Source organism: Tiliqua scincoides, chromosome 2 (genome assembly GCF_035046505.1).
Source record: "Tiliqua scincoides isolate rTilSci1 chromosome 2, rTilSci1.hap2, whole genome shotgun sequence".
Lineage (NCBI taxonomy): Eukaryota > Metazoa > Chordata > Lepidosauria > Squamata > Scincidae > Tiliqua > Tiliqua scincoides.
In genome coordinates this window covers 192,767,720-192,790,011 of record NC_089822.1, presented here as the reverse complement: position 1 = coordinate 192,790,011, position 22,292 = coordinate 192,767,720, and the positions used below count along the sequence as shown (strand labels likewise).

General features: G+C 44.8%; 1 protein-coding gene across 1 annotated transcript in view; it reads left to right on the top strand.

The window, feature by feature from the left end:
- Positions 1 to 8,404: 8,404 nt before the first annotated feature.
- CSF1R (colony stimulating factor 1 receptor) overlaps positions 8,405 to 22,292 on the top strand; it is a 40,463-nt gene continuing 26,575 nt past the window's right edge. The window contains exons 1-5 of the mRNA XM_066618464.1: positions 8,405 to 8,595; positions 15,653 to 15,901; positions 17,651 to 17,926; positions 19,795 to 19,928; positions 20,682 to 20,847. Coding sequence (XP_066474561.1) covers positions 8,517 to 8,595; positions 15,653 to 15,901; positions 17,651 to 17,926; positions 19,795 to 19,928; positions 20,682 to 20,847 — 904 coding nt within the window. The 5' untranslated portion in view covers positions 8,405 to 8,516. The remainder of the gene's footprint in view (positions 8,596 to 15,652; positions 15,902 to 17,650; positions 17,927 to 19,794; positions 19,929 to 20,681; positions 20,848 to 22,292) is intronic.

Genomic DNA, 22,292 nt, shown 5'->3' with positions numbered 1-22,292 from the left:
CCCTTTGACAAAAACATGAATTGCTCAAGGGCTTTGAGCAGCAAACAGCATTTAGCATTACTGGCGTCTATCAGTTCTCATATATCAAGCACCAAAGCAAAATAAGAGATTTCTATCACTTTCCCCACTCCATATTCCCAGCTCACTATTTATTAAATATTCCTTTGGAGTGCTGCCCCCCCCCCAACACTAACTACAGGGCTTTTTGCTTTATTCATACATTTTTCACATTCCACATTTTAGGACCCTATCCTATCCTATCCCCCACCAGGCCTGACTATACAGTGCTGCTGGCACAGTGCATGCTGCGTTGGGGGAGGATGGACCTGAAAGCCCAGGAGAGGTAGGTTAAAATTTTTTCATTTACCTCCCTGTAGGCCACCTGTCCTTCAATGGGTCTCCTTGGATCTACACTATTTTGTCCAGTGAAGCTTTGACATTTTTAGCACATGCAGCAAAGGAGCCGAGCACCTCTTACAATCCCCCACCAGCAAGGAGACCAATGAAAGCGGAGAAATGGTAGTTTGTGAGACACGTTGTAAGCTTCTTTTCCTGCAACTGGGCTGTGATCCTCCTCTACACACATGGAGTATGCTCAATTGAACATAATGGGACTTACTTCTAAGTAGGCATACCCAGGGTAACAGCACTTCCCATCCTCTCTCTAGTAGGAAGAGAATTGAAGCAGCTGCATAGTTGACTGGTACGCCGCCTCGGGGCACACCAATCAGCCTGCTACTCCCTCCAACCTGGAAGTAATTGTGGTGACACGATGACATCAGCACCATTACTTCCAGCACAGTCAGAGCAAAGCTGGGCATTTCCACAGAAGCGGCTGGCTTCATTCCAACCAACTGTGCCGAGAAAGCCTGCAGGGGCAGAACCTGCCCACCTCAGGAGTCATTCTCAGCACAGTTGCACGGCACACGGAGCAAAGCTACCTGCTTATGCGGGTGGTCTCGCTCTGAGCAGCTCAGCTGAGAGCAGTGGGGGCAGCCCGGGGTCCTGTGACCCCCATGACTCCCCTCAATTATGCAACTGGATTGTACTGTTGGCTTCCCCCTTCTTCTCTTCTCCTTCCAGATCCGAAGCAGATAGAGCAAAAGATCAAGCAAAAGCTGCTTTTGGTTCTGTGTCTCCAGTTCATCATAAGCAAGAGGGAGACCTGGCTGCCCTTTAAAGCTGAAAAGAAAGAGAGGAGGAGGTGTGGTGACCAAGGGCTCTGCAGGCAGCTGGCCTAGGGTGCTGTCTTCCCTGCCAAACTAATGGATGTCAAAAAGTAGACAGATTTTGCAACCACACATTCAAAAACCCACATGGGAGAATCTAAACTCTTGGATGAGGACAGCAAAAAGTGGCAAAGTGATCAAATCAGCCTTGATTAATGCAAGGGTTGTGTTCTTGGAAATATGAGCATATATTTAAAATGTGTAAATTCAAACTACTTTTTCTATAGGAACCAATGCAAATCGTGTGGGTTATGGGAAAAGTCATTTAACACGCTGATGTCTGGTGAATTCTACTTGCCTGAGAAGCAGACATTTTGACAGGAGGGCCATTTCATCTCTCTGGCACTGTTGTTTTGCCAGATACCCAGTTCAAACTTTGCTCAGAGAACCTATGCCCACTTTAAACTAATTAGCTCCCCTGTGTTCCCCAACAAGAGCCCTAGTTCTGCCCTGCAGCCCTGCTGAAGCCCACCACCAGGGTAGCTTGCCTGTTCAACCTGTAGAGGTCCTCCTTCCTCCCCTCACCTGCAGCAGCTTCTCCAGTCACTACAGCAACACCTTGGTCCTCAGCAGGTCTTGGGCGTAGCAGCCACACACCAGTCTCCAGTGGTCTCCAAAGTCCATTCACCAATCTGTCCTTTAGTCAGTCCATCAGCAGTTCCAGCAGTCCATCAGTTCATCTGCTCATTCCCTTCCTTCCTCCTCCTACTACCCACACCCCTTTTCCTTCCTGCAGGTGGGGGCAAGAGAGAGAGAATGCAAGGCAAAGATTCCAAGACCTTTGGAAAGTGGGAACAAGCTAGGACAGGAGGGGTTAACTGTGTATGTAAGATTTTAGGTTGGGGGGAGAGAATGAGTTTTGTGTGTGGGAGTGAGTGAGGTGGGGGAGCAGGAGGGGAGGGAGAGAGAGATGCCAATTGCCTGCTCATGTATGCAAGACAAAAAGTGCCCTGTCAGTGAAGGCAATGCAGGAAAGGTCACTTCTGGGGCAGACAAAAGTTGGCAAGCAGATGGGACTCTCAAGGACCCTTTTTCACCCAGCCAGTCCTTCAGTAGGTGGCCCCCAGAGGACTCCTGCTGCTTGCTTGCTTCTTACCTGGCTGACATGCTCACTCACTCTCACCCACAGAGCAGTTCCCACCCAGTGCTCCTCTGAGCTTCTCCAGCAGCCCAGTCAGTGTGTTGCAGTGCAGTGACACTTCCCCTCCCCCTGGGGCTGGATATTTGCACTGGCTGGGAGGCAAACTCTGGCCTTTCTGTTGCAGCAGCTGTAGATGCCCCTCACTAGCAGCCATCCCAGTCCCTGTGCTGTTGAACCTGCAAGGGAAGGGCTCGGGAGTGGATGCTGTGGGGCCAACGGGCATCCATTGGCAGCAGCTGCCAGGGGTGAGCCACGAACAGAGACCTGAGGACTGGGAAGGTGGGACGGCTCTCCTTTAGCAGCTGGGAGAGGGCTCCCTAATGAACCCAGGGATGTTGCTCATGAAAAAGCAGGGTCGTAGCCAGTCACAGAGTCCCATGTGGAGAGTAGAGGAAGGGAGGAGGAACTTGGGTGTTGTGACCCTTCCCCATCTGAGAGCCCAATCCTATCGGTGGGGTGTGTGCTGCTTCCTGTAGTGGAGGGGCAGTCACTGGGGCCTACTCAAGGTATGGGAACATGTGTTCCCTTACCAGGGGACTGCATTGTGGCTACACCAGAGCTGGAAAGTTGGATAGGATTAGGCCCTAAAGCCCATTCAAGGGGGTTACTCTTCCACCCTGCACAGGATCTTTGAAGCAGCAGGCTTCCCACAGAAGCACATGGCTATGCAAAGTTTAAAGCAGCCAGTCTCCTGCACAGCTGCTGCCTGTCTCCTCTGGCTTCACGGCACACTTGAGGGGCACTCTTGAGGCCCATTCATGGCACACTAGTGTGCTGTGGCACTGTTATATAGTGGGTCCATGTGAGTAAAGGAAGGCATAGCAATAACAGCTCAATACATTTATTCCATCTTCAGAACAGGACCTGGCAATGAATCTGACACAAGGCAAACACCCCTGGCTTTTTATAGCCTTTAGCTCCGCCCAGACTCCCCATGATTGGTGCAATTGAAACATTAACTAGAGGGCCAATCAGATGGTAGGATTTTGAACCATCACCCGATTGGCCAGCAATAAGTCTGGGCTAATCAGTTGTGCAGGATTTTGATCCTGCATAACTTGCATACATAACAGGCAGAGCAGTTGAAAACCACTGCTCTAGACTGACCTAAATATATTAAACATGCAGAAGTCTCAGGAATTGACATCAAATGTGCTGCTTGACTTTAACTACCTAACTATGTGCTGCTGAATAAGCTTGCTGCTACTGTCCAGTTGCTGGAAGGTTGTAACTTGGAATTGGTTCCTCTTGAATAAGCATGGCAAACACAGAAGGTGTGTAAGATTTGTGAGTCTGAATTCACCCAAGACTTCAATGAAGCCCATGCATCTGAGCTTGGGAGTCTTTGCTACAGCTGTGCATTACTTCAGGAGCCCTGTTGGTTTAAGCACACCTGTAGGGATTGTGGATTTCTGCTGTGGACCTGCATTCCGACCTTGGACTTACCCCATCCCTATTTTGACAATTGTCGTAGATAAGCTGAAACCTTCAGCTTGCAAGAGCATAGCACTTCTAGGCTCAGGGCCCAATCCTATCCAACTTTCTAGCACTCATGCAGCCATGCCAACAGGGCATGTGCTGCATCCTGCAGTGGGGGGCAATCAAGGAGTCATCCTCAGGGTAAGGAAACATTTGTTTCCTTGCCTCATGGCTGCACTGAGGTTAATTCAGCCCTGGAAATTTTGATAGAATTGCACCCTCAGTGGAATGAGTATGTAGCACCCCTTGTTGACCTCTGGAGTTGTACACTTTTTGATTAGCCAGAACTTGTAACAGAAGAGTCCTCACTTCTTGTTCCAGAGTTGGGAAATAGCTATATATCTTGCAGATCTTGAACAAGACAGTAATGGCATCTCATAACAGTGAGGACTTTGTTGTCTCCATCTCACTGGGGTAACACTAGTTTCATTAATATCAGACACAAAGGCACCGACTGGTTCTAGGCCAGTGTAAGGCTGGGTAGTACTTATGGTTTGGGGATTCAAAAATATGTCAAATACAGATATTGAGTCTTTGGTGAATACTTCACAAATCTTTGATATTCTTCTCAATTCAGTTTGGACACTGTGTAAAGTTTGGAATTTATAGAAAACGGTAATTTTTTTCTAGGAGTTTGAAAGTACCAAATGAACCCCAGAAGCATTATCAGCCTGCCATCTATCAATGTTTGACTGGAGAAAATAAAGCAGCTTGTGTTTGGCCTTCTACTGCCTGATGGGAAGATCCAGGTAATTCCTAGGTAATTATTAAATATAATTCAGGACAACGGATTCCTAACAAAAATGTTGTGTGCTCACTTCAGCTGGTATATGCGCTTTTGAAAGGTGAGATGATCATGCTTCTTGCTATCATTCACAGATCATCTGATACTGTAAAGAGCTATATAAAACCAAGAACTTCTCAAAACATCTCTGCTGTGGATTAGTGGCCCTAGGCTGCAATTCTGTATACACTTACCACTTACAAATTGAACTCGGTGGAACTTCCTTCTGGGTAGACAGGCATAGGCTTGCACTGTTAACAAATGAATAAAAAAATGAGTTCCTGCACAATCCTGATATTCACACTCCATAAATAACAGCTAAATAACAAGTAGGAAAGAGGATACCATTCATCTGCCAACTGCTGATACAGAAAGAGTTTCTTTTGTTCCTCCTGAACTTCCATATTCAGAGGTACGTAGTTCATAGCCTGAGCCTACACAGATTTGCTCAAAATGAAAGATCAAACTAGAAAAGGAATAAACAGGTCATCACCTTGTTGGGGAGTATTTTTTTAATCTTAAAATAACCACTGCATGGGGCCCTGATCCAGATTGCACCTGGTATTATTTGGCCTCCCAGAAGTAGTTAGTGGTGACATTATGTCAAGTTATTGGTGACATTATGTCACCACCAACTATTTCCGGGTGCCATGCTTTGCACACAGCACCACAAGTGTCTGGCTCCCCGCAGCTGCGAGGTGAGTGGGGAGGGGCATGTGAGTGCCCCTCATTGGATCCCACCGGTCCTGAGGTCCTGTATGTATGCCAGGTCACTCTGTGATACATGTCTGTGTCTGACTTGTAAGCTGAAAGACATGCAAACACTTCCTAAGTTATAATTGTAGTCACAGGAATTGATTACAGAAGTGCTTCTTTGAGTGAATATGAAAACACAGGGGTGTCACTCAGTATGTCCCATTATTTGAGGCCAATCAAACCAAACCATTATGTACAACAAGAGATACTTGTGCTTTCTCCCAGCCAGGCTTATGGCCATATTCCTAACAGGATTAATACCCACATGTGCAAATGTGCTGGGCATATTGTCCCTCTCTGGACTCTGCAGAATCCAGTTATCATGGAAGATGTTTTTGGAAGATGTTGAGCCATCTTCCAAAAGCGGTAATTGCACCTATCAGCAGTTTGGGATGGGGAACATGGGAAAGAGGAGCTCAATTGAATGTGTTATTTCCCTCCTCCATTTTGTTCCTCCTAAACAGCTAATTGACAGAATTACTGCAGTGCTTTTTGGAAAGTGTTCCCCACACAAATCCCCAACTTCTGCAACCGTGCACAGCTGGATCTGGGTCCATAATCTATATCCATACACAAAACAGTTAAGGTTACTATAAATTAAGATGTTTCCTCTCTTTTACTTCCCACTTTCAAATGCTGACAAAACTGAAAATTCACCGAGGAAGGTGAAGGGGGAATCTCAGCAGTTATTGTTGTGCTCTTTCTCCCCCAGTCCAACCTTTTTCTGCTTTCAGTCCCAAGCTGAACAGAGTTTTATGTAGTTAGAGATAGAGGTGTTTTTAAAAGTTCTTATTCTTTTTTCACATATTTTGTTTTTATTCAAGAAGAAAAAGTGCAGAAAGTGGTGCTATGTGTTTTTATTCCAAGGGTGTATTTTTATAAATTAAAAATTATAATAGCTTTAAAAGTGTACTTTTAAAAGTGTACTTTGTGAACTTTCAGTTGAAAAGCGGTATATAAATACTGTCAATAATAATAATAATAATAATAATAATAATAATAATAATAATAATAATAGGCAGGTGATATAGATGGTATCATGTCAGCAGATGCAGCCAAGATAATTACCCATGTGCTCCCTCCCAAGTCCAACCCATTATTTTTTTTCCGCAAATTTCCCAGTTTATTTTTTCACATATTTTGGGGGCTTTTTGTTTTGTTTTTTCAGTAAAATGAGAAGTGTAGAAAGCAGTGTTATCTCTTTTTGGGCGCAATCTTAACCCCTTATGTCAGTGCTTTCCAGCACTGGCATAGCGGTGCCAATGGGACGTGTGCTGCTTCCTGCAGTTGGATGTCACTCACGGAGGCCTCCTCAAAGTAAGGGAATGTTTGTTCCTTTACCTCAGAGCTGCATTGCCCTTATGTCAGTGCTGGAAAGCACTGGCATAAGGGGTTGGGATTGCACCCTTTATTTCATTACCACTGAAAAATCACACCCCTAACTATCTGTAGATGAATGTGTTTTATCCAGCCCCAAGTAGACTGTATTGTTGTAGGTACAAAAGAGATCAAACAGCTCCATGACCCAGGTCTTACAGTGCGAACATTGTGACACCAGATTATGACACCACCAACAGTGGTCTCACACACACACGTGCATGTGCACAAATAATGATGCAGGGTTGACCAAGAATAGGCAAAGCAGATTCTGAAGGAAAAAGGCCCAACATGCATATTGAGAACTTTTCCACACAGAAATATTCACTTTGTTCCTTAATATCTGAGTATGCTTCTGTTATGCATTCCACTTGCAGTCTCCTAGGATAACCTCTGTTAGGCTCTCCTACCTGGGTGAGCCCCCTCCCTTTACCGCAGCCTGGACACTGGCTACTTACATTCTTGGCAGGCAGCAGCAGCAGCGAAAGTATTCCAACCAGTGGCTGCCATCTGCCATGTTTTTTCCTCACAATGTTCCACAGTAGTATTGCAATGCCACATGGGGCACTGTGAGTGGGAAAAAACATAGCAGGTAGCTGTTGAGACCACTGTTATTGCTGGTGAAGACCCACTGTCAGTGCGGGCTGGAAACCAAACTATGTTTCCTGCCATGATAAGGGGAGGGAGACTTATGTTGCTAATGGTTGCTGGCTAAGCCAAAGGGCACAATCCTAACCGACTTTCCAGTACTGAGATAGCTGTGCCAATGTGGCGTGCACTGCATCCTACAGTTGGGAGGCAGTCAAAGGGGGCCTCCTCAAGGTAAGGGCATGCTTGTTACCTTTCCATGGGGGCTGCACTGTGGCTAAGTCAGTGCTGGAAAGTTGGTTAGAATTGTGCCCAAAGACTCTCAACTGGCTAGGGCAGGTGGCCACCTGTGGCCTGTCTGAGGTGCTGTGCCCTTGGCAGCTTCCCAAGGATGAATTGTGCTGACACTGGCTCCAACTCCTATACTCATGCATTCAAGGTTTCATGTGCATAGGGCCAGAATGCATACACCCAAATACATATATGTTCCCACAGCACCTCCTTGGGTGCTCTTCGGGGAGAAAGGCGGAGTATAAATCAAATAAATAAAATAATAAATAGCTACAATCCAGCACCTTGGGAATAATTTCACCTTTAATCACCTTTCCTGATTGTGCTTATGGAAGCCTATCCATGTAGGTTCCAGGTACACAGTACCATTGAACATGCAGCGAGGGAGGCATGATCAGTTATCACAGTCCCAGCTCTCCACTCTGTGACTTCATTTGTCCCTGGACAAATGCCTTAATAGCATTCATGAGTGAGTTTTTCAGGTTGTAAATAAACAGCCAAACTCATGTGAATAGGGCAGGTCTGCCTGAAAAGAAGGATCTGTCCTTTAAATGGGCATCATGCCAACTGCACATTCCCTTACTAGCTGCTAGTGGTGAGCTTTTTGAACATGCGTGCGCTCTCTCTCTCTCTCTCTCTCTCTCTTTTTCTCTCTCTCTCTCTCAGTAGAAAAAAAAGGAATTTCCTACTTGTGGTCACTTCAGAAAAGGAGAAGTTCTTCTCCAAAGACAGAAACAGATCCAGAGTGTGCATGTTTGAAGAAGGATAACCAGCATTTCCCATTCCATCCATTTCTTTTCCACTGAAGGGTTTCTATTGGGCCGAGGCACTGGCGCTTCTCTAATACCGCAGCACACCTGGCCTGTGCTGGATGGAGACCATCACTCCAAGGGCAATGAACCCAGCTCTTCTCTGGATGATTCTGGTAGCAGTGGCTGACGTCTGGCGTGGTAAGTCTGATTTTTGCCAGTTTTGCTGACACAATGCTTCTCATAGTACAAGATGGATGCAATTAAGCTAGATAAGCCAGTTTGAACCAGTGTAAAGTAGCTTATTATATCTATATAATATAATATATTGGGTCCCAATATATAATGGGTCCCTTTCAGGGAGAAGGGCGGGATACAAATAAAGTTTATTATATGTTTGAGAAACATCTCTGAATAGGCTCTCACTGAGGTTTCCCTATAGCTGTAATAGGGCTGCTGGAAACCACATGATTCTGCCAGAGTTTATTGCTTCTATTTGAGGGGCTGTTGCCTGCCAGCTCTCACATACCTTATATGTCATTCATGACTGCAGATCTTTTTTAACCTGACTTCAGTCTTCCATACTTAGGTAATATCAACACATTGTGCATCATATGAACAATAAGTTGAATATCCAATATGTTGAATATCTGTATTGAGATGTGGTTGAGTATTTCTATACAAATGACTAGGTTTGCAAAGTGGGCTCTGGAATTTTGATTGGAAGCCATACGATAGTCTTTGGAGGTGGACCAACTCAGCCTAGGCTATGGTTCAGTGTTGGATGAGAGGCAGATCATGTGGTAAGGAAATTGATGTGATGTTATCCCATCCAAAGTCAAAGTGTTCATTGACTGAAATGAATCTAGTCATTTTAATATCAGGTTATATCAGTAATTGTTTTCACAAGTCATTAGGACCTTGCATCATTCAGGGGGCAGAGTGTAAAACTCTTTTTAAAGAATGAATTAGAGAAGATCTTGGTAGGTTTCAACTGATCAAGATGCAGAATGGCTTCACTTAGGCTCTCAATGCCTTCCCAAATCCAGGGCCCAATCCTACCCAATTTTCCAATGCCGGTGCAGTCATGCCAACGGGGCATGCACTGCATCCTGTGGTGAGGAGGCAGCCACAGAGGCCTCCACAAGGTACGGGAACATTTGTTTCCTTACCACAGTGCTGCATTGCAGCTGCACCAGTGCTGGAAAGTTGGATAAGATTGGGCCCTCAATCACATCTGCCTTTTTCCTTTTAATTAACTTATTTCTCTTACATTTTCCATTAATAGCGATATCCATTTCTGACCCTCTTCTAGTCCCTCCTCTCTTACACTCACGTGCTCTCTTACACACCTAAAATGTATTTCAAAATGCTAGCTTCTGCAAAAGCAAGAGAAACCAAGCTTCTGGTGACAAAAATCTTTTTTTATCTATTATTTGTGCATTCCTTCATGGTGCGTAATATCACAGACTGCCTGGTTAAGTGGGAGCATTAAAAAGTGGTTGCAGAATTACTAAATTGGAATATATTAACCGAGCAGCTGTTTGATTGTACTGGTTTAGCTGACAAGCATGACCAGAGCTAAAAGGGTGACAGAGTAACATTCTTGGCTATCATGGTTTTGACGGAAGAGGGAGGATTGGCCTGAAGCTCAGACGTAACCGAAGGTCACTCTTATGCAATGTGAATGTGGTAAAGCTAATAGCCACGAATTACTGAAAGTACTAAGGAAGTGAGAGAGGAACAGTGTGGGTGATGTTCTACAGCTTTGTCTGAAAATGCACTTTGGCCAGTATATAAGAAATAGCAGCAGATGTACACTTCCATATTGTGAAGAAAACTGTAAAAGCATTGGAATTGGTATCTTATTATCACTAGCATGGTGACAGGGCCATTGCATCCTGGTCAACTGGGTCCAATGGGCAGCACAATCCTAATTTGCGCTGGAACAGGCAGGCCAGGAGGCCTGCGCTGTATCCAGCACAAGGCTGGGGCTGACTGTGGCTCAGCCCAAGGCAAGGGGAACTTTTCCCCTTACCTTGGGTAAAGCGGCAGCAGCCCCAATAGGTCTACTCAGATCTGCACCACCTGACAAGGTGGCGCAGATCTGAACAGAATTGAACAACCCGGAGTTGCACCATGCAGCCTGGGAATGGAGCTAGGATCAAGCATAACTGCCAGCTCCTGGCCTCACCTCCTGCTCCCTGCCTTACAGCACATTTGCAACCCTCCCAGGCTGGTGTAAGGGACTTGCACTGGCCCAGGGTGCAGTTAGGATTGTGCGCTGAATTGGACATTCACATCTTTTTGTGCGTGTGTGTGTGTCCCAATGTATATATATTTATATTAGGTGTACTTTTTATTTTTAAAACACAAAGGATTAAGGTTAGGGCTGGAATAAGAGGCTTAGTATATATAACATTGGGTTTGTTGGCCAGTTATAGTAGGATCCAAATAACCAGGATACTGAAAAAACCCCTGACACGAATGCTCAGGAATGCCAATGACCTGGACACATTTGACCAGGAGACAATCATCCATGATTCAAATAGCCTAATATTCACTATCTTGACCAAATGCATGACCAAACATTTATGCAACCAAACAACATTGGTCTATTATTGCGTAACTGGGTTGTATTTATCCTGACAATAGTTCATATCATTAGCATACAAAAAATAATGCTGATCATAAGAAATGCCCTGCTGGTTCAGCCAGCATTCTGGTCCAGCATTCTGTTTCCTACAGTGGCCGATCAGCTGTTTGGGAAGCCCACAAACAGCTGAGAAAGGCATATTTCTCCTGCCATTGTTCCCTTGCCACTGATGTTCAGAAGTGTACTGCTGCTGAACCTGGAGGTTTCATGCAGCCTTCATGACTAGGAGCCATTGATAGATCTGCCCTCTCTGGATTTGTCCAGTCTCCTTTTAAAGCCAGCTAAGCAAGTGGCCATCACCACATCTTGTGGTAATGAATTCCACATACTAATGACACACTGTGTGAAGCAATAGCTTCTTGCGTCTGTCCTAAACCCCCTGACAGCTGAGTTCTTTGTATAACCCTGGTTCTAGTTTTGTGAGAGAGTATTGTGATAGTGCAAGAATCCACTGTTGTGGATGGAATAAGACCCCCTATCTTCTTCCCCCTCCCTCATAATTCAAGCACTGTGCCTCATCACCTAGCTTTCCCAACTTCTAATCACAGGGCATCAATGAAACTGAAAAGGTCTACAGTTTCTCCATCACCCCATGCCCTTCCCCAAACTTTACATTTCAAAGCATGAGGCTTTGGGGAAGATGGACTGGACTGGAGTGCCTTGTGGCAAAAACTCCTTCTTCTAGGGGCCATTTCAAATCAGAGGAATGGCACAACTGCAAATTCATCTCTTCAACACTAACTGCTTTCAAATGCTTTCTTTCTTTCTCTTCCTACCTACCTACCTACCTACCTACCTAGGGTATCACAATTAATTATCTTATTATTGCAAGAGGATTTAAATTTATTTTGCTACATCAGTATCAGGAATTCTCTTCTTTACTGCTTTAAACTCACCCACCCTACCACTCATTCAAGAAGCGTAGCAGGGTTTCACCCTCTTCTTATAGAACATCTGTAACATTTTGTGATTATTTTCTCTTTTTCTTTGTAAATTAATTCTGCAGTGAATCTTGACCAGGATTTACAGTTCTTTACTGTTCAAGGACTTTGTCCAAATTTAATTCATCAGTGAAAGATGTTTTGTTCATCAGTATTGATCTTTTTCTGACAGGAGAGTGTCTGATGTGTCTTAGGTTATCTCTTAGTAGGTCTGATTGACAGTCGACCCTACCAAAAGCATTCCCCAGAATTCTTTGCAACATAACATGCAGAGCTTCTGTGACAAATGTGTAAGAGTTTCCTGGCAGAAAAACCCATTTGGAAAAAGTGTCCTGAAGGTAGAAAGTTGGAAAACTACCACTCTAGATTCAGATTTGCCCAATAAAACATTTAGTACACTGTGGCCCCAATATAATCGCCCACCACCAGCGCCAATGCAGTCATGCCAAAGAGGTGCATGTTGCATCCTTTGGTGAAGGAAGTGACCTGAAAGTGAACAGGAGGTAAGTAAAAATATTTTAAAAATAAATATTGAAAGCACAACATATTTTTTACTCAAGCCCTGGGGCTGCCTATGGATCTTTTCAGACACACGCCACCTATTAAGCTGTCATATGTTTGGAGAGGGAAAAGGAATGGGGCGGTTTCCAAAAGAGGGGATAATATCCAATATTGCTGCCTGATCCATCTCCTCTGGCCTCCTCCCTACCCCCTCCTGGTTGCTCCCCTGGAATGCCTGGTTCCACCCCCTCCATGCTCACAGTCTGTCCCCCATGCTGGTTTATTTGCTCTGGAGCAGGTCACCAGCTACGGCAGTGGACTGTTGCCGCTGTCTGCAGCCTCAACTCCAAAATGGCCCCTGGCAGCACTCTGTACATGCTACTGTATGGCCCGTTACAACAGAGGAATTCTATTCTGCTGTTTAACTTAGCAGATAGGATTTGGCCATTTGAGTAACTATGTGTAGATAATGCCAATCCAATCTTGGATTGGAGAGTTTTATCAGCTTGTCTGTTAGGATTCACATGAAAGGGTGCAACTAGCAGAAGTGACATTCTGTTTTATACGTGATTATATAGCCTGCTTTTATGCGACACTGAAGGCAGCATACTTGGTGTACTCAGGCAATCAGCCATCTGGCACTGGCATTATATGCCCACAGACCATGCCTTGGGATTATACTTTTAAGTGTCTAACTTTTACCTAAAAAGGGAATTTTTTTTGTGTGCACTGTTTTTGGTATCATATAATTATGTATTCAGATGCCATCAGTTGGTATTGCTTTGCATTTTCAGTATTGCATCAATTGGTATTGCTTTGCATGTAAAATAGGATGGCAATTTTACACCTGTGTCAATGTAATGGCTCCCAGAGATCTATGACAGATACCAGATTTAAGAAAATTTATTGTTGTCCCCAATTAAGGACATCTTAAACACCTTTCTGGAATATATGTTGGCCCAACTTCTACATGGATTATAGTTGGGAGGATATGATCTGCATTCAAATGTTTCTGTACCGTATCATATGAATCACTCAGCCCTCATCTTAAGCACACTTTACTCACCAAGGTTCAGTTACACACTCTTGGCAAACAAACAAACAAAAAACAGATAAAAAATAACTGTTGAACTACTTACTAAAAACAGACCCTGCGTGATTGTGAGACAGGAGAATGAAGATGCTATTCCCTCAGTCGGTCTTAGTGCCCGCCTTCAGCTAATCATTTTACTTACTATATTTTGTACATTTTTTAAAGTCATTTTTTAATAATTTATTATTATTATTATTATTATTATTATTATTATTATTATTATTATTTCAAGGTAATTTTGAGTATATGCAATTTTAGCATTAGGTGGTGACTCTGGAACAGAAGATGTGGTTTGACTGCGTACATAGTTTATTATTTGATTATGACTGCTTCAAATGTTTGCCCATTTTATTTCTGGAGTGAAAATATAACTGGGAGAGGCAAAATATTTCCCAGTCCCTACCCTTTAATGGTCCCCTATGAGAAAGTCTCATATAGTCAAAGACCATCCTAAGCTAGGATCTGTTTTAGATCCAGGCCAGAGTATATAAGGCGAAAGTGGAATAGCAGCAGTGTTGTGGAGCTAAGAAGGGGAAGATTGGGGGGGGGGGGAGGAAGCATACCACAAAACCTGAAGCAGAGATAACCATTTGCAATGTGTTTCCTCTGCTAAGTAAGGCCACTGCGAGTTTTTTCATCAGAATGCCTTCCTCAGCACATCTGAGGCACTGATTCATTTCTCACTTCCCCCTCTCTCTATTATAAATATCGTCAGCGGTCAAGAGATCTTGCTGATGCTGCAAGAAGATATTGATCTCTTCCACGACAGACATCGGGGGGTGGGGGAGTTTGGGGTCCTCCCTTTGATTCAGGAGTAGGGAAGAACCCATCTCTCTCATGAGATTCTCAGCCAGGGATACAGCTTATGAGCCACATAATTGCATACCATTCGATAAATGAATGCCAGGCTTAATAATTAAGGATTGTGGGCAGCCCAATCCTAACCAGGTTGCCCATACTGCAGTATAGTGGCGCCAAAACAGCTACCACTGTATCTGGTAGAACCAGGGAGGTCTCCTCAGAATACGGCAGTGGTTTTCAAACTCTCAGGGAGGGTTTGAAACACAGTAAGTTCTTGCGGGGCTGGGGGGGAGGCAGCGACGCAATCCCCAGGATCGCGTTGCTTAGGGGGCTGCAGGGACTGAGATGCACTCACCAGTCCCTACAGCAACCTGTAGGGGGTGCAGGAAGTCCTGTGTGAGTGTCTGCAATCCTGGGGATCGCGTCACTGCCTCCACCTGCCCCACCCCTTAAGGGGAAAGTGGCCAGGGCTCTCTGGCTGGGGTGTCGCGACGCCCCAGTTTGAAAAGCCATGGGATAAAGGAACATTGATTCCCTTACCCCATATTATGCCCTGACAGCCCCTATGGATCTACTGAGATCTGCACCAGCTCAATTGCTGGCACAAAACTGAGTAGACCTGTGTAGGGCTTGAAGGCGCGGGGGGGGGGGAAGATGATCTGGTGACAGCCTCTGTTGCCATCCCTGCTCCTCTCCCGGGCCTGAACCGCTCATCATGCGCCAGTTTTGTCTTCTCCCCACCTTCCTCATGCCCTCATTCAGATTGCCTCTCCGATGCTTGGTGGGGAACTACCGCTGCTGAATCCCAGTAGTTGTCCAAACGGCATGGAGGCCCAGCACCTACTGGCACTGCCCCCCCATTGGCATTTTTCTTCTCCAGATTGCCACAACAGTCGCCTCCCAGGGCAGTACATGGGTGACCAGAACTGGCCCAGGATAGGATGGAACTTTAATTTGTCTTTGTTTCTATCTTGACCCCCTTTCACTCTTAAAGTGAAAACCCTGGCTGATCACACTGCAGATGTCAGAGTATGAGTGCACGCAGATGGCCCACTGCAAGTAGAGCAGACCCGCACTTAGGATGCAAGAATTTTAGGGCATCCCCGCTTTGTCTGGGATGGGATCTAGTAATGCTGGAAGTGAGAGTACCCATCATTGGCTTACGCTTTTATTTCCATTATATCAAAACGATGAACTGCAAGTCTTGCCAATAATACTTTAATACAATAATGTCATAGGTTGCTCGTGTCTTTTCCTTTTCTCCAGGTTCAGCATCTCCAACCATCAGTCCTAACATCTCCACAGTGATGGTGAATTTTGGAGACCGTGTGACCTTCGTTTGCTCTGGGAATTCCAGTGTAGAGTGGGTTGGAGTGAAAAATAAATCAAGGCTGACGGTGTATCCCAATGGCACTCTCTTCATATCCAAGGCTCGTTGTGAGCATATGCGAAACTACCAGTGTGCTTATATTAACAATACTGTGGAGTCGGCATCCATATATTTGTCTGTGAGAGGTAATCAGGCTTATTTGTAATCCTTTATCCAGGTTTATCATCTGGTTCTACTTCTAATGGTCCCACTTCACCTTTTCAGTCCAACTTCTCTTACATGTTTCTAAGTTCTAAAGCATAAACCAGGATATGCCTTGGAACAATTGTATACTGAATTTCACCATGCACGTGACCATGCATTATGGAAAATTATTTCTGCCAATTGACCAGATTTCCAACCAGAGGGAAAAATCTGGGATATACATGTGACTTTTGCTAGATGAACAGTCCATAAAACTACAGGCTCCCTAACTAACAGCCCAATTCTATTGAAGGAGTACACCAGCAGGACACACGTTCCACCGGCATAACCTCCTTTATAACTGTCACAAACACACCTAGGCTAGTGTGTGTGTGGGCTGGCCACTGCTGTAAGTGGTAAGTGGCCAACTCCATACACCAACACACACCAGATGCCTGCCAGAGAAAATAAGCCATACAGGGGGATTGGTGGGAGGCGGGGGGGGGGGTTCAGACGGTACAGAGCGGGCAGGGTGCAGAGTAGGCAGAATGACGGAAGGGTGGGCAGATCAGGGTGGTGACAGGGGCAGGGAGGAGGGCAGATCAGGTCTGGGAGGGGCAGGTTTGGCAGTGGTGCACCTTGAATCCCAACCCCCTTCACGGGCTGATCTGCCTTCATGGATCAATGCAAACTTGTGCCAGCAACTGAGCTGGCACAGGTCTGTGCCGACCCATAGCAGCTGCTGGAACTTATCCCAGGGCAAGGGGAGAAATGTCCCCTTATCCCAAAGAGACCTCCAGCATCCCTGCTGGATGCAGCAGAAGCCACACCAGTGCTTCTGCATCACCACACAGTGACTTACATAGGATTGAGCTGTGAGTTAACTATGTGTGTGGAGGACCACAAACTTCAAGACATACTCTTCCCACAAGTAGATTCACTTGTGATTACTTCAAGCTTCTTCCATTGGGTTTCAAGTAATCAAGCGGCCATGATTTAGTTGAAGTTCTGGGTTCAATACTTGACATCTTCAAAGAGGGCAAAGAAAATACTTCACTAAAATTCTGGAGAGTCACTGCCGGTCAGCATTCCCAAAACTGAACTGGGTGCAGGCTTTGCCAAGTCCAGACCAGCACCTGAAGCAGTGTTCAAATGTTGCAGCCTCTTTTCAATGTTCCTTTACTGCCTCCACCTGTGCCTCCTTCCTCATCCACATCCCGTCTATTTCATCAGAACAGGCAAATTTAGTCAGGGGTTGTGACCGAAAGATTCCTTTCACTCTCCACATCGTTCCACCGACCTGGTTTAAAGGAGTAGCCCAGAGGTAGAATATGAAGGAGCAGGTGATGGCAAAAATGCTTCTGTTCCTATCCCAATTGCTCTAGAAGAGCTATCAGAATAGGGTCTCAACCGTCCTCTGCTGACTTCTCCAGCACTGCTGCTGCAATTTGGAGGAGCTGACCCAGGGCCACTGCCACCCCATTGCCCAAACAAGTCAGTAAGAAGAGGCTCAGGGTAACTGTAGAGTGAGATGGCCAGCCAGGTCATGGGCCAATAGGGGCATTAGGCAGGTGCAGGGTGCAAGTCACCACTTGCCAATTCACTGCCTGCCCCAGCCTGCCGCTCACAGCAGCCACTCGACTTGGCCTTATGTGTCACCTTACTCAATACAAAGCAACTTCCTATGTTCCTAAATGCACGACAACCAACTGGTGGGATCTACTCTGAGCGTCTACACTTTTTTGCCGCAGATAAATCATCACCATGGTGCGTTTCTTCGACAAACATCGGAGGGACAGAAGGCAGAGATGTATTGCTCCCATGTCTGCTTACTGACCCAGGAGTCTCAGACAACATAACCCTCCTGAAAGACAAAAATGACACCATCTCCTCAGGGTTCTCCTTCACTGCTCGGGATGGGATACGTTTGCACAGAGTGAACAAGAATCATACAGGCTCGTACCAATGTCAGGCTCTCATTCAAGGACAGTGGCTGAAATCTCCAGAAATCTCACTTCATGTTGAAGGTAAGTTGCAGCTGCTATACTGTGGAATTGAGAGAATAATTCCCAACCCGTAATAACCATTTTTATAAAAGTGTTAAATGGCATTATAGGATATTTCTTGTTTAATTTCCCAACAATTTTGTGAGATGGGTTAAGCCGAAAGATGATCCAAGATCATGGTTGAGCAAGATTTTAATTTTGCTCTTCTACATCCAAGATTTGAGGGCATCCTCAACAAATAGCTGTGGGAACAGCAGCTAGACTGAATGCTTGTATGGTCAGACCACTTCATGGTTTTAACTGGAAAGGAATTTACTTAATAAATTCATTAAGTAAATAACACATTTATATTGGATTCACTGCCAGAAGCTGCAGTGATGGCCACTGCCTTGAAAAAGTAATCAAGGGGGCCCGCTAGACAGTAGGACCAATGATATGTTTAGGGATGGGATACCAAAAGAAGTGTGTGAGAGACAGCATTGAAACCCAAGTATGTTGCATGCTTTGCTGCTTTAAGCAGTTTTCTCCCTGCCATGCTTGCTTCCGAAGCAAGCTGGGCTGGGAAAATACTTAAAAGCAGAGGGAAGAAGTGAGGCAAGGTAGAGCGGTTGCTCCTCTTTTTGGTTTTAAAAAAAAAGGTAGGACCACCCCCTTTATTCATAGGTGAATGGGGCAAGCATGCAGTTTCCATAATGTCTAATTTGGCCCAAAGTCAGGGAAGAAGGTTGTGTTGTCTGAAAATTGTCCCTACAACAACCGTGTGGAGTGCGTAGATATTATGATTGCCCTGTTGCATCTAGGGAGCTGAGCCTAAGAAGAAGGTGGCTTGCTGAAGGCTACCCAGCAAGTTTATAGTGGAGGTGAAATTTGAAGCAAGGAAGTCATTATTTGCTGCCTAATCTCTTAACCACTGTGCTCCACCACCTCTCAGATTAGAGAGATCCTTGGTCTGTTCCAGTGGACTTCATTTGAGAAATGTGATTTTAGCTATTTCAGAAGTGGCCTCCAATGGTCCATCCAAATGGTCCATCCAAATGGTAGAGTCCAACTGTTACCCTGCACATGCTGGATCTCATCTGATCTTGGAAGCTAAGCAGGGTCAGGCCCGGTTAGTACTTGGATGGGAGACCGCCTGGGAATACCGGGTGCTGTAGGCTTATACCATAGTCTTTCAAGACTGAAGGTTGCCAACCATGTGACTTTCACATCTGAAATTTCCTTTACTTTAGCCCCGTGGTACTTAAACTTTTCTAGCCCGTGGCTCCCTTGACCCCAGTGGCTGTTGGCCATGACTTCCCATTGTGTTCCTGAGGGCTGGAAGTGACATCAGTAAACAGGAAGTGGGCAGAAATATTAACTATATTAATATTAATTATATTAATCATATCATTAATTAAATGCAGATATTAAAATATATTATTAATTATTATTATTAATACACAGCAATATACATGCTTTATAAATGATCAGCTGCTGATCACTGTTGTAGACAGGATGCTAGAATAGGTAGATTTTGTATGGTCCAGGAGGACTTTTTTTTTTTTAAACTTTGTAAGCATACCAATAGAATTGTTTCATCAAATGAAATTTATGAACAACCAGTCTGACCAACATTACACACACACACACACACACACCCTGTGGACCCCAATCCACCTAGTCATTTCTCCCATTTTTCTTGGATAGGACTGAACCCTTTATTAATTTAATGAAATTAAATTTTTCCAGCAGCTGGTGGGGAAAACAAAAGTAAACCATGAAAATATATCAGAGCCGATAAGGGTTTGGTTAGGAGGCTCCCTCTCCCCAGGGAGCCGCGCCTCACAGTTTGAATAACACTGCTTTAGCCTGTAGTTAGTTCATTAACAGACCTCTTTGACTTTATTTAGAAGTCTATCCTGTATCTGTTGTCGTTGGAAGAAAAGAGTATGTGAAAATAAAGGGAGAACCGTTCAATGTCAACTGCAGAGTGAGCTGCCAAGACAGCAAGTATTCGGGATATTGGAGCAATCCAATCACAAATGTACGTCATGTTCTAAGGTCTTTAGTTGGGACAGTGAGCTTGCCTTGTATGGGATAGTTAGAGCTGATAAGCACAGAGAGAGAGAGAGAGAGAGAGAGAGAGAGAGCTGTTTTGCAGTGCGGGGTCATGCAAACATTTAAATTGCATAGTGCATGTTAACCTTGCAGAGCTAAACTTTGCTGAGTGTGAGTCCTGGCATTTTATGACACCAAGCTCACCTTTTTCATCCAGACAATTTCTGGCAAATCCATTACATAATACACTAGTTGGTTCTGACAGCAAACAGTTCTGCCCACATAATCTTCATTTATTTCAATGAAATTGTACCTGGATGAATAGAGGCCCTAGCAAACAGTGGGGAGGAGTAACAGAAGGAAGAATATTTGCTGCCTGCTCATTTTATTCTGGTTTTCATCACTCTGTTTTGGGATGGATCATTCAGGTTGCTTATGTGGTAGAGCCTCTCAGTGCTGCTGAGGACTTGATATTAGTCCTGAGGACAATTAGCTGGAAGCAGAGTTTAAGAGAAGGCTGCATATGACATTTAACACAATGCCTTATTAATTAGCAGTCCTGATGGCCAGGATGCTTTGGGTCTCCTCATAAGTAAGTTCCATTCAGCAAATGGAACAATGTGCTGCTGCACAGGGTCCAAAATGAGCCCTAGTGATGTAGGAAGAATTATGAGAGTTGGGTGGTGATAAGTGAAACATTGTTTTGTGGCTCAAAATGCGTAATTTCCATTCTTCCTAGCTAACAGACGTTCCTGAAAGAGATGTGCCTGATCCTTATTATACATACGCCACAGAGTACATCCTGTTTATTCCAGCAGTGCAGTTCAAAGACAGTGGGAAATACATTTGCTATGGAATCAGTGCTGGAGCCAGTAATTCTTCAGCAGTGGTCCTCCATGTGACAGGTGAGCAAATCCTGGGGGGGGGGAGGGGAGCAGGGAAGCAAGCCTTCCCTCCCTTGCTTCTTTTGCCAACCTAGCTACTTCCTAACTTCTGCCTAGCTACTTCTATGTTATTAGAGACATAGACTGAGGGAGGTACAGCATTGCTTTATGTCATCACATCCAACGGGACAAACCAACTGGACAAATCTCAGCATGCTCATGTTTATGAGCAAGCTAGGGTTTTAAATTGGAATTAGTTCATATGTAGAAGTGATGGAAGCATGAAGCCCGAAGCTTTGGGACTGTGGTAAAACCATGGTTAACCCATGGATCAGAATATGGTTTAGAGCAGAGATGTCAAACTCGTTTCATACAGCAGGCCAGACAGCATTCATGGAGCTTGCTGAGGGCCGGAAATGACATCGTTGAGAAGGAAGTGATGTCATTAAGCAATTGATGGCCAAAAATAAGCACTTGGTTCTTACATAAGAACTCATTAGCTGCAGAGGATATAAGAGAAAATACGCACATCTTTTTCATATTTTATAGGAGGGCCCAATTATCACACGGGCCACCCTTTCAGCAGCACTGCTTGTCCCGAGGCATCACTTAGCAGCTCAGGTGCTGTGCATAGTGGTATCTTGGCAGAAGTGGCTCTGCTGAAAAGAGTGATCCATGTGATAACTGGGCTCTTCCACTGCCTTGTCAGCATCTCCCTCTCTCACCCCTTTGCTCTGTCCCTTCCCCCATAGTGTTCCTTGCCTTATGAGTAGAGGTGTTTGAAAATAGTGTGGTGTTTTTTTAAAATTTGTTGAATTAAAATGCAAAATGTGGTGTTTTGTGTTTTTACTTGTATTCACAACTGAATAAATGATTCCAATTTCCTTATTCATTACCTATGGATTGAGGTGTTTGAAAAATGTGGTGTTTTGTGTTTTTATGTAATTATCAACAAAAACAAGCACCTCTACTTATGAGGCTTCCTTCTGTCTTCCCCTCCCAGAGCCTTTGCTGATGCAGTGTGGCTGAAAGAGTCATGCTGGGAGAGCCCAATTATCATGTGGGCTGGTTAAAGAGCACAAAAACATCTGATCCACAGGCTTTATGTTTGATGCCCTTGGTTTAGAGTGACATCTAAACCAGGGTTTTCTGTCTTTACCCTATTCTTCCTCAGAATTGCCAGAAGAATCAATGATACCTTTTCTTTAAGCTTCTGAAATAATTCTACTGGTGTGCAACAAAGGTTTCTTAGAGCGCTATCCTAACAGGGCACTCAGCCTGGGAGGGTCATAAACATGCCATAAAGCACATTTGTACTTCCTCAAGTGTCAGCTGGGGCAGCACAGGGACACGCATCGGCCCGCAGAGGCTGCATTCAGCCTCTACACCAATAAAACAAGGTATGTCCATGCCAGTCTAGTTCAGCTGGCGCAGCTCAGCTGGCGTGGGGGAAGGGGGGGATGGGG